This window comes from Phodopus roborovskii, unplaced genomic scaffold, assembly GCF_943737965.1.
Source record: "Phodopus roborovskii unplaced genomic scaffold, PHOROB, whole genome shotgun sequence".
Classification (NCBI taxonomy): Eukaryota; Metazoa; Chordata; class Mammalia; order Rodentia; family Cricetidae; genus Phodopus; species Phodopus roborovskii.
In genome coordinates, this window is record NW_026126603.1 from 4404061 (window position 1) to 4424204 (window position 20144).

The window sequence follows — 20144 nt, forward strand, 5'->3', positions numbered from 1 at the left end:
CAATAAAGTGCTATATAAAATGAACCAAAATTGAGTATAAATTGTGGTATTTTGTTAGATATATGTCTTCTTTATCTACACAATTAAAAAGCAAAGATACAATAATATTTTAGAGAAAGTCTATCATATCAGAAATTGTCTGTTCTTATGCCAACATTCATATAAGCGGAAAACTCATGGCCTTAGGTGTGCATCACTGCCAGCACTCTCTTCCCTCTCTCCCTCCCTCCCTCCCTCTCTCTCTCATTCCCTTCCTCTTTTCTTCCCTCCTTCTCTCTCTCTTTCCTTCCTTCTTTCTTTCTTCCTTTCTTTCTGTTTTCTACTTTTTTCTTTCCTTTTTTTTTGAGACAGCTCTGACTGTCCTGGAACTTGGTCTATAGACCTGGGTCTAACTCAAAGATCAGTCTACCTCTGTCTGCAAAGTGCTTGGATTAAAGACATGAGCCACCACCACCCAGCATGTGCTCTATCCTTATGCTATTAACATTTCCTTCTACAGTGTTTTCATTTGCCTCAACTAAAATCTGTAGCCATTACAGATAAACCTCCTTACCCCTGTTCTCAACACATTTCTGACAAACAGATCCTTAGATCTTCAGCTATTCATGTATGTAATGCACTGCAGATACACAGTTCATGTCATCTGTGTCACTCTTGTGTGTGGTAAAGTGCAGATACACATCTCAGGGCATTTTTAATTTCCCAGGAAATAACTCATGTCTCTGCAGGCTCCTCTGTACTGGTGTCCCGAGTTATGACAGGCTTTGCTATTTTTGAAATCGTTGATTCATAAAAACCGCATTAAATTTTAAATAAATATTTTAAGCATCGCCAGTTTGATACAGACCAGTTACCCTTCGTCGTATTCCTCTTACATAAGTCAAATACATAATTTAGGCACCAATGGAAGTGGTGACACTGTGTATATATATACATATATATATGTATTTATATATATTAATATATAATTAATTAAGTGGTGTTCTCCATTCTCCATGCAGGCAGGTGTTTTTGGTGGTTGCCTCTTCTATGCTGTTTAGCATAGAGCCAAATACAGCTAATAATGAATCTAGCATACCATCATTGGCTTATACATTTTTCCCATAAGTGTGTGTTTTGCATGTAAGTTAATTTTGTAAACACATTTGGAAGAAGTAAAATCTATGAAGAAAAACTTATAGCTGAATATAGATTATTTGAGTGGTTTGTTTTTGTTTTTGTTTGTGTGTTTTTGTTTTTTTGTGAAAGTTGAGTAATTTGGTACACAGTTGCTCTGCTTAGTTGGGAAAATAACAGCATTTTCTATTAAAGATACACACTCAAAGTTAGAAAGGTAATTTTGAGGATTTATGCAACACATAAATGTGGGCAAAGCACCTTGTTCTAAGGACTCACTTGTCACCTACAATTTGGGCTGATAATTCTTGCCCTACCTCCTCCCCCATGATGCTGCCATCAGAGCCAACAGTGAACTGTGCCTTGTGTGAAAGTATTCAGGGAAATCATTACAATTTAGCAGTTCCACTTCCAGCCTAGCCTGGCTTTCCTGAGTGAGTCAAGCTGGCTTTCTTTCACCCTGCAATCTTGCCAGTGAAGTATGCTATTAATCACAAATAATCATAACAATCTTTCTTCAAGAGGCAGATCTTTCCTTCAAAGCACTGAGAGAACTTCCCCTCTCAGGGAAATTAAGACACTAATCACATCTGTGAATTACATCATCCTCTACATGCTGCCTGGGAAAATGAGGCACAGGTGCCCCTTAGCTAGGAGGGAATTCAAGCATGCAAGAAATATAGGGCAAATTAAGCAAGAAGCTGGAAGACCAGGCTCCCTTTAGCTTTAGATTGTGTAGTGAATTTATCTTCCAACCACAGTGACTTCCTGAATGACCTATGCCCTCTATTCTAGATATATCTTAACCACTACAACCCAGCTTTAGCTGTAAAGTGATAAAATTAAAGGATGAAGCAATACTCTAGATGAGTCTGGAAATAAACTCTGTTACTGAGAAGCAAGAAAGGAACAGATCCTTCCCAACTTTTCAGATTAGCTTTGCATGGAAGACAAGTTTTCAGTTCTCTTTATGCTGCCCATGTTGAAGGATGCTAAGGTTTTGATCCAAGATCTTAATTCTGTCTCTGAAAACCCAGAAGACAAAGATTTACAAGGTGGTTTGATAGCCACATCTCTATATGGTTCTCCATTGCATATCCCAAGATTACAAAATTCCACTGGTAGAGAACATGACTTCATTGCATGCAGAGGCACAGTTTTTGGATGGGAAGCACAGTAAAGCTTGCTCACCACTCAGGAAGACAGTAATTGTGACAAGTAAAAGGCACACAGGGAGTTATTCACATTCAGAGGGCATTTCCTGAAACTAAGAAATGAAGAATCTCTTATGCAATCCATGTCTATAATGCATGAATAATCAAAGTGTTACTAGAACAGCAGCAAACCCTGGGCAGATGCATTCCATTTTTTATCTGCAGAAAGGGAATTCAGCTTCTGAAGGTGGGAAACTGTGCTCTGCTCATCTCTGACTCCACTTTTATGGCCTCTGCAGATTAAACTTGCTGATTTGTGCCTGCCTCTAATGCTAGACTGTAAATTCTTTGAGAGTTCTGCCTTCACCCTCTAGGACAGGAATTATCCCTCAGAAGAGTTTTAGAAGGAAAAAGAATGAAACGACAGAAAGAAACAAAATGGGGGGCTGGTGGTCATTGTCTATATTCATCTAGCACCTGTACACTAGTTAATTTCACCTTAAAAAATGCAAAATACAAACATATTTTGACTCACTTTTCTGAACAATAACAATATATATAAGAGAGGAATAATAACACTCAATATTAATGTAGAAAAATTAAGTAGAATTTCATTTCTCTTGACTCCAAAGACTCGATTCCTCCACTGAGTTCTCAGATCGTGATGGTCAATATCCCATATGCCAGACTGGATAGTCAGGAGCAGAGGCTCCCATACAGAGTCAGAGAGACAACTGCCATTTCACAGTGTAAGGTTAGCCTTCAAAAATCTGAAATTTGGCATGAGACCAATAGAAGCCATATTAAAACATACACAATCAAAACAACAGACAAGTCACTCATACCTGTAAGTATGATACAAAAGGTGTTAAGGAAGCAAGACTGAATAAGATATTTTAACAAGTGTCCAGTGGGCTACTTCAACAAACATAAGTGGCTTGGCTAGCTGAGGAAGAGGACAGGCTCCAGGTGCACTTCATAACAGGGAAATACAAAAGATCAAGTAGTATAGATAGGAAAGATGACAATTCAATTATGAAGCAAATGTAGTCCATCATTAAGCAGTACACTAAAGACTTACTGGCAAGATGCTTGAAAGAGAACCTTGGGAGTCCGAGTCCTCTCCTAAATAAACCCATTCCCTTAGATCTGAAAACACACATAGAAGACAGTGACCAACAAACACGCCTTCTCACTCAGATGGTTATTCCTGTGCAAGTATATGGGTGAGCCTCACTGGGCTTATACTGCTGACATGATGGGACTCTACTACTTTAATTTCTCTACTGCAATCACAAGTGTACATTTCAGTCTGTTTCCAGGTTGAAGAAAGGATGCTAACCAGTCAGTGAAAAGATACAGGAAGAACAGATCTGTGATGTTAATCCACATCTCTACACTTTTCAGACCAGAGGTACTAAACTAAACTCTAATTCTGTGTGGCCATCCTGAGCAACAGAGCTTTGAAAACAACTACTCCCCATCAGAGATATAGCTTGAAAGGCCATTCCCCAGGAATAACAGCAAATACCCTACTGTGAAGAAGAAGCACTAGAAGGTTGATGGTTTACAGGCTAACCCTTACTAAATGTCCTTAACCTTCATGAAGACTCCAGGACTACCCTTCTCCTGGGAGGAGAAGTGGTTTTTTGAGTCACTAAAGGCATAAAGGAAGAGGATAACTATGGCAAAATTGACTCCATTCTAAGTCAGGTGCTGGCCTAGACCCTCATTTATTTGTGGGTTAGGATGTACACAAACATAAAGATCAAATCCAGTGGCCTAACTGAAAATGTTTGATAGATGCAGTACCATGTAACAGGGGGAACATTACAGCTGCCAGGGTGAAACATGAGGCTAGAAAGCAGAGTGATTACTTAGCAGCCCACATGTTTATGAACCCTGCAGCATCAAGAGAGAGCCTGGATCAATAATGTACTTTGAAAAGAGATCTCAGTAATGCTTAGATGGTCAGCAAGAATGCAATAACTCATTCCAACTGATGTGGATGCACATACATACATACATACATACATACATACATACATACATCTCCAATTTCTAATTGGCTATGTCATTTTAAGGTCTTTAATTAGAAACACCCAGTAAATTAACAAGGTCAATCTCATCTTCAACTCATCCTTGGGTTAAATGGGGATTACTCCAGACTAAACATGTTCTTTAGCATGACAAATCTCTGTGCCTTCTATGCATAGGTAGGTCTTCTCTCTGAATCTTAATTTAGACTACTAGTTAACATGAGTTGAAAATAAGATGTTCTATAGGACAACCAGCACATACATGACCCAGGCTATATAGGGCTCAAATACTTATCAGTGTAGACAAGTCCACTACAAATACAAAGACTCTTGACAGCTATTGGAATAAAAGCAATATCCTGAATTTGCCACTTATACATCGTCCTGCCTTACTGCAACTCAACTTGGCTGACAGACATGTCCCAGCCACCAAACTGAGCTTGGAGTTCATTCGTGACCTTACCCAGAGTTCTAGCCTCTGTTCACACTAATAGCCTCAGAGACACCATATTGCAAGCAGTGACCTCTCCCTATTCATTCTTCCTGTCCAGGTCCTTGCCCAGTCTCATAGTCAGTTAGAAGTTATACCCAGCAACAAGTACTGCAGTCATCTTCATCCATCGCTATGATTATTGCATCATTTCTGATCAATTGAAAGCTTAGAGCCAGAGCAGTACTGCACTTTTTCTCAGCCTGGAGCTCCTTGAATAACCAGGAAGTAAAGGTGATTCTCATTCCTCCTTAATCATCAAGAATAATACTTCAGCTAAGGCTACCATTCTTTCTACCCTCAAAACCTGTTAAAGTAGGTCAACACATACTTATCAGGTACCTTTTATTAAATATCAAAGATATGAAGGAAACATTGAGGGAATCAATATTTCTGTTGTGAAGCATACTGAGTTTTATGTCCACTGATACAGTAATTATTTTTATACATTTTTTTTTTGTTTTTCAAGCCAGGGTTTCTCTATATAGCCTTGGATGTTCTGGAACTCACTCTGTAGATCAGGCTGGATTCAAAATCAGAGATCCACCTGCCTCTGCCTCTGTGATTAAAGGCATGTACCTTCACTGCCTAGCTCAATGATTTTAACTTTTAATTGAAAGTTGCATGTTACCTACACACCACTATACACTATCATAATTATTAGCACCTGCTTTTACAGGGGATTTCTTTTAATTGAATTTATATTAATATAATGAGCCAAATCTTTGTGTACAGCTAGCATTTAATTTACTTAGTTTCAGGACATCAAAAATTTCTACATTATAAAAACTTCACTTTTACTTATAGACTATATTGGTGTCTCAAAGCATTTGGGTTGATGGCATTAATACATTGCTAAAGTACACATGTATAAATCAAAATATGTGATAGTAGACCAGGGATTGGAATAATTGGGAAAGAGTTACCAAAAATATGTTATTCAGCCTTAAACATCAATGAAGAAACCACCATTACTAAATTAATTAGAATAAAATAGCTCTGCTAAAACTCAGGTTGGGTTGGGGTACAACTAAACACTACTTTGGACAGTCCATCCAATGGGCTTTTCCCACATTAACACAGAATAATACCTTAAATTGGTATGTATCAAACCCCATGTAAAGTGCTGTAAAGCAGGGACTGAAGGTGAAAGTATTAATTGTAGGTTGGAAAAATGTACCTCTGGGCAGGTGTCATGAATATGTATGCACATAAAGTTCTCACTTGGGGTTTCTTTTCTTTAATAGAACATTTGTGCATTTTAATGGACTGCCATGAACTTTGCTTTATCATCTTTTGTAGACCTGAATAGCAGATAAGTATTCCAGGCACATATCTCCTGGGTGAAATGAACTGGAGAAGTTCAGGAATGCTTCCCATCCATCAAGGAAACCAATGATAGACTATGTTCAGTTTTCATGTGGGGGCCAACTGGCTAAATTCCCTTCCTTTGTGATGCTTAGAACAAATGCTTGGAAAGACCCCAGCCCTTTGTTTTGCTGGAGTATTTTTTTTCTCTTTATTTATTCTTCTTTCATACAAACATCCCGACTGTAGTTTCTCCTCCCTGCACTTCTCCCAGTGTCCCCACACCCTCTCTCCCCCAGTTCCACTGCTCCCCACTTCCCTTCAGAAAACTGTAGACCTCCCAGGGAAGAATATTCTCTAACATGAAAGGAGTTTTTAAACCAGCAGTCAAGTGGAAAGTGCAAAATCCTTCCTTCTCCATTGTTTAGTTTTCCCTAATGTTATTTTAAAAAAAATCAATAAAATAGGTTGTAAAACCAAATGAGTATAAAAAATAATTTATTTGAATGGTCTGATAAAAAGCACTATGACTTAAGCTCTTAATAAACATAATAACTTATATCTTTCACATAAATATTTGAAATATAGGTCCCTAAATAGTAGGAATATTTCATATTAGGTTATATAAATTTTAGTGATTTTTTTGCTTTTTTTTCAAAGTTGCTGTATTTGCTTAACTTTTAAAAAGGAAACATGAATTATTTTAATAGGTGAAAGTTTCATTTTTTAAGAAACTTTAAGGTCTGTATAAGGAAAAACAATTTTGTTTTTCCATATCATTGGTTCTGCTATTAATCTGCTAATGGGAACTGACATTTAAAAATATAGTATTATAAAAGTCATATAAATTTTAACAACTGAAGAAAAGTTGACTTCAAATCCTGAATAAGCATAATGTCCAGCATGCTGCCTCATTTCCACTATCTCATGGTGACATACACTGGGGTCAACTGCATCATAAGTGAAATCAATCCACTCTCAAAACCACAATCTACCTGATCTTGTCCCACAGGAGAACTCTGACGAAGTATTCCTTGTTAAGTGTGAAACTGAACTTTATTTCCAAGACAACTATCCCTATCATTTGTTGAAAAGGTCCCATTTTAATGACTGTAAGATCCACAAAACAAGACTGTGTGGCTGAGGGATGAAGAGGAAAATGTTGGGGCAAAGGGAAAAAGTTTATTTGAATATATTACTTATTTCCAATGACTAAATTAAAACAAAGGCCGGACTTCATGTTCTTTTGAGGAATACCAAGCAATAATAAAATTTCAAAGACATTCAGTTTCTCCCGTATTTGGGTTTGGTAATCTCTGATGTAGCGAGACTGCAGTTTTCCCGTTCTCTCGTATTCACTACAGTGATAAAGCATGGGGGTATGCACCGAAAGAGGAATAGCTGGAAGATGGCTAGAATAGTCAGCTTGGTATTGGGACATTAATAAATAAGAATCAAGGTTGCCTGAGCTTCCTTCACTAGTTGGCCCCCTCCACCCACGCACACGCAGGCAGCGCTAAGCACACCCAGCAGTTTAGAATGAGGATGCCAATGAAATTGGAATGGAAAAGTGAGACAGGGAACAGAAAAGAAACTGAAGAACTGGGAAGTGGATTTGATCAAAGCACATTACATAACTGCATGAAATTATAATTAAAAAAAACTGGACTTTCACAAAATTTCACCATAACAAAGGGCAATGTTGTTTGTAAACATTAAGAGGAGCTGTGGTGGAATCTTGAAACAAGTAAGGTATGGAGGAGATAACTAAGAATTTTTAACGATTTAAGAATTTTTGAAGATAAAAGTTTCAAATTAAATTAACTATTTCTAATACAGAACAATGCAGTAGCTATAGACAATTATATGAAATTCAAATATTATGTTTTTAAAACTAAGAAGATAAATATGAGTAACAATTTGAAGGCCAACTTTAAAGAAATTAATTCATTGTATATTGATCACCATTGGTTTATAAACTGTTTTGCCAACTTGGTTTTGATGGGAGCTGAACATGGTTTGCTTTTTGTTGTTGTTGTTGTTTTTGTTTGTTGTTTGTTTGTTTGGTTGGTTGGTTGATTAGTGGGTTGATTGGTTGATTGTTTGGTTGTTTGGTTGGTTTTTCCAGACAGAGTTTCTCTATAGTTTGGAGACTGTCCTGGAATTCACTCTGTAGAGCAGGCTGGCCTTGAACTAACAGAGATCTGCCTGCCTCTGCCTCTGGAGTTCTGGTATTATAGGAGTGTGCCACCAACTCCTGACCTCCATCTCTGATAATATAGTAGTGAAAAAGAGATCCAATTTTCCTCTAGAAGTTTATAAAGTACATGGACAATATGGAAAAGAGAAATAAGAACAACTAACTATAAATCAAAATTTCATAGGCCATATGTGCCTGGAATCCCAGAGTACTTATTAAACAAGACTATTTAGATTTGAAAATAAACAAGTAAATACACACATACATATGCATGGCTATCTGCCAAAAAGTTGAGAAGCATGTGGTCACATTTCAGTGTGCAGAATACTCATCTAGGCAGCTAAGCTACAGGGTACTGCTGCTAAAAAAGCTTAATCAGAGGTTAGCTAGCATCACGCTGACTATAAGGATTAACTACCTCTAAGGAATGAAGAGGATTTAATTCCCTCTTATTAATATCAGGTCAATTGTTTTATATAACATTGCTCTAGCTAGTCCAAGAACAGGACAAAATCAGTTTTGAATATCAGTTTGCATAGGCACCAGTGTATGTGCATAGACCCTGAATGTGTCATTACAGGTGAGGTGAAGATGGACAGGGCAGCCCTTGACCTCTGGAAGTCAGCATGCAGACTACTACTACCTGCTTAGGGGGGTACCTGACTAAGTGTGTTTCATCCTGAATAACCTGTAGTGTTTTACAGGCATCTATGCTTACTTCCACTACTTAGGGAAACAGAAATATATCAATACTCTCACAGTCTTAAACATTTATATTTGTTCCAGATATCACTAGACAAGGTCGCAGCATAGAGTTTGTAAGAACCCTATCAGAAAGACATTCATAGAAATCTGATTCCAAAGCACAGTATTTGGCATCATTGAGTTACAGGGAAGTCTGAATTTATTTTCAGATCATAAATAAGGAGCTGATTAATAGGATGTTTAATATGAATATTGTTATGGATTCAAATATGAATTAAATATGCTGTTTTTCTCATGTACATAAATACATTGACATTACAAAAAAGAAAATGTACTCTAACTTAAGAATTTGTTTGTGAAATCAGGCTTATAACTTATTTTAATTTTGTATTTACTCACTATATATGAACATTTCCACATGTAGTATCTTTTAATGTATACACACACACACACACAGAGACACACACACACACACAGCCTAATGCTTAAGTCAGGTTAAAATACACATTCTCCTAAATCTTAATTATTTTCTCCATGGTAAAACTTCCACATTTATATCTTTCAGAAATGTATAGTGTGCATCATTGTTTTCAATAGCCACCCTTCTCAGGAGGAGCATACTGGAACTTCTTGTTCCCAGCATAAACTTTAATTTATGGCTATAACTTGAAGCAGAAATCAGTTGGGTAATTTGAATACTGAAATATAATTCAATTTAGAATGATAGTTTAGGCTATTTCCAATAATGACAGTTTTGCTAGTTGTGTGCCCCGCTAGAATGTATGAGAATTTAAAGTATGATAGGATCAGTTTTTAAACAATTTATTTGACTAGGAATAGCCAGATTTGGCTCCAAATCCAGCAACCGTAATGCTGGAATTAAACCACAATGCTGTGGAGAATAGTGTAATTACTGAAGCAACAAAATCTGGGACAGCCTAATAGTTTGGTTAGATGATATGCTTTCAAATTCTGGACAAACCAATCTTGGGATCCCAGCTGTTGGAAGCATCTGCTCTATCAGGGTTGAGAGAGAAATGCAATATGTCATCTTCACTGGCTGGGAGGTGAAGGGTGCTATGCTAGTCTATTTCCTAGCATAGATTGTCAAGAAATCCCAAATATCCCATCAGAGTTTTATTGTTTACTAACTTTTCAGGAAAATAAGCCTGTAGAGCAGTCAATCATTTAATAATTAATGTTTAGCAAATAATAGGAAGGTGTGTTTTTTGTTTGTTTGTTTTTTGGGTTTTTTTTTTTGTTTGTTTGCTTTTGTATGACTCATTTCAGTTTCACTGTCTGTTGTATCTACTTGATAATTATCATCCACATTAATGTCATCAGTTTTTCTCAGTGGAGTCAGTTGAAACCAGAACAGTTCTGAGATGTATAAAAATGGAGCTGAAAGGAATTTACTAAGATGAATTCACTTCCCAGAAGTTTATTGTAAGAAATGGTTACAAGCTGAGTGGTTGTTACAGTGAATGACTAGGAGCTAAGTGAAACAAGCAGAGTTTCCAGCAAATGGAACCGAAAACTTTACCTTCAAATCCAAGTCAACTTAAGTGATCAGTGAACATCTTCATGTCACTGACACCTGATCACATCCATTTCAAACCTGGAAATTACTCTCAGAATTTGACTCTACTAGTAATCAATACTGATACTTTCCTAACAGCTAATTATGAAAAATAATTCTGTAAGCGTGTGATCCAAATCATGCATCAGCACCATCTCTAATACTCTTCACTTATCTACATTTTCTACAGGGTTACTCCATTTCTCAAAGGTTAAAAACATTTTCCAAATAATATATTACATGGCCACTATGTCTGCTGAGTTTTTTTTTAAAGGAGATTAAATCCCTTGGCAGAGGAATATTTTTAGTAGAAAGTGATTGCTGAGGAAGATCCGTAAGAACGTTATGTGACCTTCACAATAATGGCTTATAAATAAAGAAAAATATTTGGAGGACAGAGTTAGAACTTACTAAGTTGGAGCTTCCTGCTGTGTTAAACTTGAACAAATTATTTCTATGATTTAAAGAAATAATGACTTCAGAAGGAAATTCTAATTTTCAGAAATTTAGATCTATTATACTCGAGATGAAAATCAAGAGAAACATGGAAGACACTTTATCAACTGTGGTAACAATCAACAAGTATTTACCCTTCACAGGGAATGGCCTGTGAGGAGGAAGGAGCTATGCAGACCATTGGCTGGTTCCCCCACAAAAATGGAAACCCTGGCTATAGTTCCAATTGTTGCTAAAATTGCACCAATAAGTTCTTATGATTTCTCCTTTCCCTTCTCCCATCTTCCCTATGACCTTCTCTCAGCACCAGGCTCTCTTATATGTGGAAAGGACCAAGGAACCCATATAGTCCAGACCATCTCACCAAAGATCTTTTAAGTCCTTTGGATGTCTCAGCTGAAGGAAATGTTTCTCCTAGGACTCCTCAAATGAGAAGTGAGTCGATTTGTTTTTCTATGAGTTCTTTACCTCTACTTCCCAAATGATCCTCCCAATATACCTAATGTAAACACTTTATCAATTTACAAACCAAAACAAGTAAAAAAGTAATAATCTGATATATCTGTGTGTTGTGATGATAACCACTACCTCTCTCCACAGCGGTCAAACACACTGCTCTCCTTCTAGAATGGTTAACTTCTGTTCCCATGCCCACTTCCAGAGTGGCTTCTAAACCCCCATTCTGAGCACCACATTCTTGACTGTTTGTGGGGCCTCTAAGGCAGCATTATACACTAGCCACTTGTGTTTCTAGATTTCTGAATATGTTGTGGCCTCTAGGAGGCCCTAGGGTGTCCTCAAGGGCACCCAGGGTGCCGTGTGTTGAATGTGGATTCTGACTGAAGGCAAAGGCTCTCTTTAAACCTTCCAGCTAACGACATTTCTCTTTCTCTTCTGTGTGCATCATAAGGGACTTATGAGTTCAAACTTAGTTGAATGAAGTCCTATTACCAGAGGCTATAATGCAGTATCCCAAGCTTTGTTGCAACATTTTATATCTGTTAATGTGCTTCTGTAACATTCTGAGCTTCAGGTGAAGACATAACATGGCTAATCTTCCCACTTCAAATACTTCAGAAATTATCTATAGAATATCAAACAAGGAAGAAAGGGGGAAGTAGTAGGTAAAAATGAAAATAATTTCAAGAGTTTTTACTTGATTCAGGATAAAAATGGTAATTATTTCTCAAAAGGTCAAATTTGTTTGGTTAATTAAGTGAAATAATTTCCTTTTTATGTCTACTCAAGTTCTTTAAATTCACAATCATTATTTTATTAAATACATATATGTCTGACATATACATATGTGCATGGCCAATTTATTTACACATATCTGACTTGTTTATTTATGGATATATACATATATCACAATTAGAGGTCTCTAGGGATAGATTCGGTTGTCATAATAAGACTGCTAGCCACATATTTTAACCAAGAAGTACACTACCAGTGATTCTGATGAGGCTTGACCAGGCAGAAAAGCATTGCCTACAGATAAACCACTTATTGTACATCTAACTTAAGAGCTAAGCAGAACAGATACAGTTTTCATTTTACAGCTGAGAAAATTGAACTTCAGATAGTTTAAGAGCTATGCACATCTTGTGAATAAATTGAAAAAGGTAAACTTAAAAACTTAAATTGAAGAAATACCTGACTTGTTTCTTTTTTTTGAAATGCTGTCATGTGGGAAATACAAGCTCCATCAGCAACAACATCACTTAGTCAGCACATACCTCGTGAAGCCTGTAGGTGTTTCTTATGGTTTTAATTTTATTGAAAGAAAGATCAGTTGCTTCTCATAGGCCCTCAAACACTTTTTTTTAGAGACCTGGAACTCTCAAACATCTCACCCTAAACATATTTAAATTTCAGGCTAGTGAGAAAACAATGGCTAACTAAAAATGTCACATGTAGCACAGCTAGGGCACTTCTTTCTTTATACAACAAAGGGATTCCAGCGTGTATACGTGTGTGTGAGGACATGCATTTATAGATATACCACGAAGACACTTGGATGATTAATATGCAGTCTCCTTAACATCACACTGTTCTCCCTGCCTCTGCACCCTTCATGTTCCTCCCACCCTGTCCTCTACTAGGGTTCCTTTCAAACTTTTGCTTCTTTTATTAATTTACCTTTACCAGTTATTATGTAGATACATACATAGGGAATATGACATCAGAGCCCTGCAACCAGTATCTTATTCAATCACAGAAGCACCAGACGATGGGATTTAAGAAATCTTCATGTTCACTCTCATTTAAATGTGAATATAAAGTCATTTTATTCTTAAAAAAAAAAAACTCAGAAAGTGTGGTGTAATACAAAGAAAAGCAGGGTATGCCTAACAATTTTGCTTTTCCATTTAGCGATAATTTATCTTAAAAATTATTACTAGCAGAGTATTTCTTGACTTTACTGAAAATGGGCATCTTTAAAATTACAAATAAAGTAACTACAAATTGGTAAAAAATGTTAATACTTTTTTAAAAATATGCATATAAGCAAAGGTATCTAGCAACAGTGGAAATCCTTGTATTCCACTAGGACTGACACGAATTATTTTGGAGGGGTAAGGTTGTTCAAGACAGGGTTTCTCTGTGTAGTACTGGCCGTCCTGGAACTTACTCCTTAGACCAGGCTGGTCTCAAACTTGGAGATCCAGCTGTCTCTGCCTCCTGAGTGCTGGGATTAAAGGTGAGCAACCACCACCCAGATGACTTGTCACTCTTCTAAAAAAGTTTTAAAAATTGAGTTTAGGAATGAATAAGAAAGGTATTATAAGATTTTGTAATTTTAATAAATGAAGTTAAGACTAATTCTTGGTTATACATGATTTATTTGATAACAAATACATATTTGCTCAGGGATACAGCTTTCATATGCAACTTGATCCTATGGGAAAGTGTGCAATATTGATTCGCACCTGTTGTGAATGGTTTCCAATATATTTTATGAGAAGTGGGGCTTTCTTATTATGCTTGATATATTTCTTAGGGCTAAACCATGAGAGCAAATGTTACGAGAAGACTTACCCATTCTTCTTCATCATAGTCAGAATGATGTGGTATCGAGTCCTGTCTTCTTAGCTGAGGGGGCTCATCCTGGGGACTAGTCTCCTCTGCACTGTCCTTAGGAGAGGGTGGTTTCTTCAGGATGCCTCCTGGCCGTGCAGTGTAGAGAGCCAAAAGAGCACTCCTGACCAGTTGATCCTTGAAGGCATGTACAAAAAGCTCAGTCTGAAAAGAAATTCAAGAATATTAGAAACCGATGGTAGGCATCTGTACAGACAGAGCTGTGAAAGGTCAGTTGCCGATTTGTTGTGTGGTGGAAAAAGCATACACCCAAGTGGGAGTGATTCATACCAATCAATGGGGAATTGTTTGGCTCTGGGATACTGCCAAGGATTGGAGTCCTCCTGTTTTCAAGTAAATGCTGAGGTTTTAAATGTACTATAAACACCATCTGTCTCCTCAGCCACTTCTCTTTGAGCTCCACAGTCTTCAGAGATATATTTCACTGGGGATAATCGTTTCAACAACTACCTGCTGTACCTCTCAAGTAATCCCAAACACACCCCAAAAATAAAGCCTGATCATGCTCTATTTTATATTTAAAGCAGGAGTAAATGCCACAGGGAAAAAAGACTGCATTACAAAAAATGTTCAAGGTGCTTTTACTTCATGGAAAGACCCCAACAGAAGAGACAAAAGATCAGTCTTCCCTATGAAAATATTTGCTATCTTATAACTTATTATCATCTCCCAAACTCTCTCCTTCCCAGTAATGCAGTGTTAATGAGGTTATGGTGAAACCTGGCATGGGAGATTTTACAAGTGGTAAAGAACTAGTAAGTGCCAGAATAATGACAATTTACCAATAGTAAAGAATTTTAAAGCTGTACTTTGCAATTTCCTGATAAAATGTTTAATAGCTTTATACTGTATCAGACTGAAGGAAACAGTACTTGATTTTCTTTAATAGAGTAAACAATATGTGTGGGCCTAAAAGTGTGTTCAAAGACCTGAGTGATAAGCCAGTATTAACCAACACTGTTCATAGTTTGTAGTCAGAAAGAGACCCTTTACCTAAGTGTTATTTTTGGAGGGGTATTGATGTCATATTCCATTAGTGTAGCAACCTCAGATAATGCTAACTTAATCATTGTTACATTTCAAAGTAACTATTTCTTGATCTTCTCTAAAAATTCAACCAACAGTGCATGGCTAACTCATGGTAGGTAAATTTTCCCTGTATCTTTTTGTAAATGTCAGTAACTAAAAAGATTCAGGAAATCCCTATGCAAATGAGTTTATTATATCTGCATATTTTCTTCTTTCCAATAGATGGTACTATTCTAGAGCTATTCTAGATCTTGTATGATCATTATTCAAATATACAAGTGTATGCGCTTCTTACCTGTTATTATAATATGGCACCATCACCAAGGCAACTTATAGAACAAAGAATTTATTTGGTGCTTACAGTTTCAGAAGGTGAATCTATGATGATAAGGATGGAAGTTGTGACAGGTAGGCAGACATGGTACTACAGCAGTAGCTGAGAGTTCTCAACTCAATACACAACCAAGTGACAAAAAGAAGAGCTGGAATAGACATGCCCCTTCCAACAAGGCCACATCTCTTCCTAATCCCACCCCCCCAAACAGCCACCAACCGGGGGCTAAGCATAAAATTTATGAGCTAAGTGGAAAGTTCTCTTTTATTCTCTCAGTCTACATTTCCACACATTTTGAAAATCTACATGTGTCAGAACTAAATACCCCCTAGCCCCTGCAAATTGCCCATGGAATTTTTACTGATGCAAAAGTTTGTTGGCTATTGTCAACATTCAACAGAAGTATTAATTACTCTGTAAGAAAGCAGTAAGTGTGAAAAGCTGAATATAAAACTCTAACGGGCCACCAGACTGATAGCTGGGAAGCCAGCATGGGACTGACTCAGGCCCAGCTGAATATGGGTCTCTGCCAGAAGGACTGAGCAGTCTAAGGGACCTCAGACAGTGGAGCCAGGATGTATCCCTGGTGCACAAAAGGACCTTGTGAACACATCCCCCATGAAGGGATACTGCCTTAATCTAGAGACAGGAGAGAAGCCCTAGTCTCTACTTCACATGACCTGTCAGATCTACATGACCCCAACTGGATGGCATTCCCCTACATATGGAATTGGGGTGGGGGATGGGAGGGGAGGATGGCTAGGGTGCATGTGAGAGGGCAGAGAGGGTAAAAGGGAGTGAGGGAGGGAGGGAAGGAGGGAAGGCTGGAGGGAGAGGGAACTGGGATCGACATGTACAATAATAAATTAAATAAAAAAATGCTTTAATTCCAAAATTTAAGTTCAAGGACAAGTTACTGGGTAAAAGGATTTCTGTTTTTGTTTCCACAGAAAATGAAAAGCTGTGGATTCCTTCCAGACTCATGTAGTTTGATCAAGCCAGACCGCCTGAAACAGAGTACCAGGTGATCCTACATTCAAAGTAGCTGGACAAAGCAGCCTTACAGACTACAGCCAGGATTTCTGTATCTTCTTAGAATCCCCCATGACAGCACCCCTTACCAGCAGGAAGTAGTTTGGAAAGAACAATGCCTAAATTCCCAAATATTCAGTTAATTGGACTTGGTTATATAAAATAAATAAATAAATAAATAAAATACATTGTATGAAATTAAAATGAAAAATAAAACTCTAACAACTGGAAAATACTTTACAACAAATTACGAGTAATCAGCTTACAATGGAAAAGTACAGTGAATGTTCACTTATTCAGTAAGTGTTAAAATGACAGTGGATGGTCAGAAAATTAATAATAAAGAAATTAGCTAGATTATACTCTAGTCAGCATGCATAAAGAAAAATGGGTAAACACGCTACTATCTGCATAATTTCTTATAGCCTGGATATAGCAATTAGTGTTACTTTAACCATTAAAAATGTGAACTTACTCCCTTTCAGGTTGACCAAACTTTATTTCTTGCTAGGTTCAATACATTCTTTTGATTCACTGTTAGAACAACAACCAAACTACTCTGCATTCCTGCTACTACAGCTATTATTTCTGCAATACTTACATAATTACATGTAAAGGCGTGACTATTCACTCCAGCTAGAACCTTCTACAGATCATGGCTATTCACATCAACTAGAATCTTCTACAGTACTTGGCTATTCAATTAAACTAGAATCTTGTACAGTATTTTACTATTCACATTAAACAGAATCCCCCACAGTACTTGATCACACATACCAACTAGAATCTTCTATGGTAGTTGGTATCACTTTTCCCCAAACATGCCCACACAGACTTTCCACTCATTTATTTAAATATCATTTGGAGATAATGTAATAGTATCTTACAGACTCTCTTTTACAACTAAGACTTCTTTTAGACAGTTACATACAAGGTAATAACATCTTATACAAAAACCATAAGAACTGAGCTTTGACTTTGTTTCTATGGAAAATTTTATCTGAAATCATTGGAAACTTTCTGGACCTTTTGAAACCTGAACACACAGAATCACATCTTATCAAAAAATATCTAAATATTTCATTTGTAAGATCTAAGTGACTCGTAAAAATGTCTTAGTTTTTTTGTTTTGTCTTTTGTTTTTATTTTTGTTTTTTTGATGAGCATTACTCACTAAATAATAGGAGTAGGGCTTAGATAATTTATGACCAAAATAGTAGGTTCAGGAAGTTACTTAATTCCAAACTACTGGCATATTGCTACTCCTACAACTGGACAGTGTAAGACTAGAGAAGTTAACTCATGGGATATTGTAATCTTCTTTCTGAGCTACTTACTGACTTTTCTTGAAACAGTCTTTCTTTTTTGACTCAGCTTACATTAAGTGGAAAAAAAAAAAAAACCTAAAGCTGTCTAAATGTTGTGATAAGGGTTTACCAAACAATTCATTTAAAATGTTGGCTTGATGATAAAATGTCAACAATATAAGAATAAACTCTGAACCTGAGGATGGGTCTATTTGCTGAGTTTCAGAATTTTTAAAAATGAAAGAAATGATGATATCTCAGAAGTGAAATATTTTACCCTTATGGCATTTTTGAAATTCATATTTCCTTAAAACTATTCTTCAAGGCAAAACAGAATTATCTTAAAGTTTAAAACTACTAAACATTACTTCTCTTGGGAGTGCCTGCAGAAATTTTCCTAGGCTTCTGCATATTAATGACAGGGAAATTGTTATGATGCGTTCACTTAAAACTATCCTTATACACTAGAGAATACAATAAATTCAGAAAAAAATCTATTCTTTTTATAATTTCATTCTCATTAAAAACAAATTCAAGACAATTCTGACCAGATTACACCTGTAATATAGAAATAACTAATGGTATAAGTAGCTGGCAGTTATATTAGACATGCTTTATTTATTTCAAAGAGAAAATATTTTCATATTCCACCATTGTTATACTGATATTTTTCAAAATTCCTTAAAGAAAATTATACTGAGTAGCCAGGAATTTATAGACATCCTGGACATTAATTAAACAATTATTATTATTCAAGGTACTTGAACTTGAATAAACCATTTAACCTTTTCCCAAATTATGTCACTTCCAATCTAGTTCACTTAGTTCACTGGTCATTCTTGACACTGAAAATCAAACCAGGAAACTTCAATCATTTTCTCAAAAGCATTTATTTTCTTCACTTGGTGATATGACATTCCCTCATAGTCTCAATTATCATCATCATATTTTGGTCTCTGAAACACATCTCCATGCACATTCTGAACCATACTCAGCAACTTACTGCCTTGCAGTAACAGCACCAATCTGAACTCAAAGTAGAATTTCTTTTTTACTTTGTTTCCATTCATTTGCATTCTAAGATATTCTACCCGATGACATCATTGATTTAGCAACCCAGAATGCAAATTCCTGGAGCATTTTTCAACAACCGCTTTATGTGTAACTGCTGATCAGTTTCTTCTAGCTAATCCCTCCCAGTAACATAAGAACGAGGCCCTTTCTTTACTTCCACATTAAATCTCCTTTCTGCAATCCAGGACACTTGGCACGGAACCTTTATGAGATAATTGGCTCTTCAAATGTTTTCTCTCCTTTTTTTCCTGGATGTTAGTTAAAAGTCATAAATATTAAAATATAAACTAGGGATTCTTTCACTGAATAATGGATCAGGATTTGTATTATGGCAATGTCTTCCAGAAGTGTGGCTGACATAATGTGATACTGAATACTGACCAGAAACACAAATGAACATTTCCATTCAGCCTCTTTGCTGCTACAGGGATGACCTACACAAAACAAGGCACATGTGCAGAAGCCAGAAGACAACCTAGAGTCTTGATCTAAGACTGGATCTCTTGCTGTTTGTACTGTGTTCACCAGGAGATTCTCTATTTCACTTTCTACCTCACTGTAGGGGAATTTGATTATATTTCTGTGTCTCTGCACCCTGCTTTCCATGAATGCTGGGAATACAGACCTACATAGGACATTACACTTGCACAACAATCTCTTCACCTACTGAACCATCTCTCCAGCCCAAAGAGTAAACTATTGGGCAAATAACTACATACTAGGTAGGTGGCTAGATATCTATCAGTGCTGTATCGAGAAATTTAGTTTTCTATTTCTTCATCTACATGTTCCATATTTTGCTATCAGCTTCAATAGGTGGTTAATGGAATATAATCTGAAGTTCCAATTTCAATAGGTGGTTAGTGGAATCTCATTTGTATTTCTCTACTGAGAAAAGATGCTGTCAAACTTTGCATGTACTAACTTTCCATTCATGAATATTTTGTGGTGGACTACCCTTTTAATCTTTTTCCCCTTTAATTTTGTTGCTTGTCTTATTAAGTTGCATGATCACTTTATATATTCTGATATAGGACCTTTATGAGACATATATTTCCCACAATTTTTTCAGGCTCATGACTTGACTATATTTTGCTTTTAATTAAATGTTAATTTATTTATTTACTGTATGTATGTATGTATGTATGCATATATGTTTATATGAGTGTGAACACTTATACCATAGGAAAATTTGGGAGGTCAGAGGACAACTTACAGGAGT

The 20144-nt window shown here is 36.5% G+C and overlaps 1 protein-coding gene across 3 annotated transcripts in view; it reads right to left on the bottom strand.

Moving 5' to 3' along the window:
- The window catches only part of Inpp4b (inositol polyphosphate-4-phosphatase type II B), a 330540-nt gene that overhangs the window by 100260 nt on the left and 210136 nt on the right, over positions 1 to 20144 (bottom strand). For all 3 annotated transcript variants that reach the window (XM_051205838.1, XM_051205837.1, XM_051205839.1), the window contains one exon: positions 14087 to 14290. In XM_051205838.1, the coding sequence (XP_051061795.1) occupies positions 14087 to 14290 (204 nt within the window). The remainder of the gene's footprint in view (positions 1 to 14086; positions 14291 to 20144) is intronic.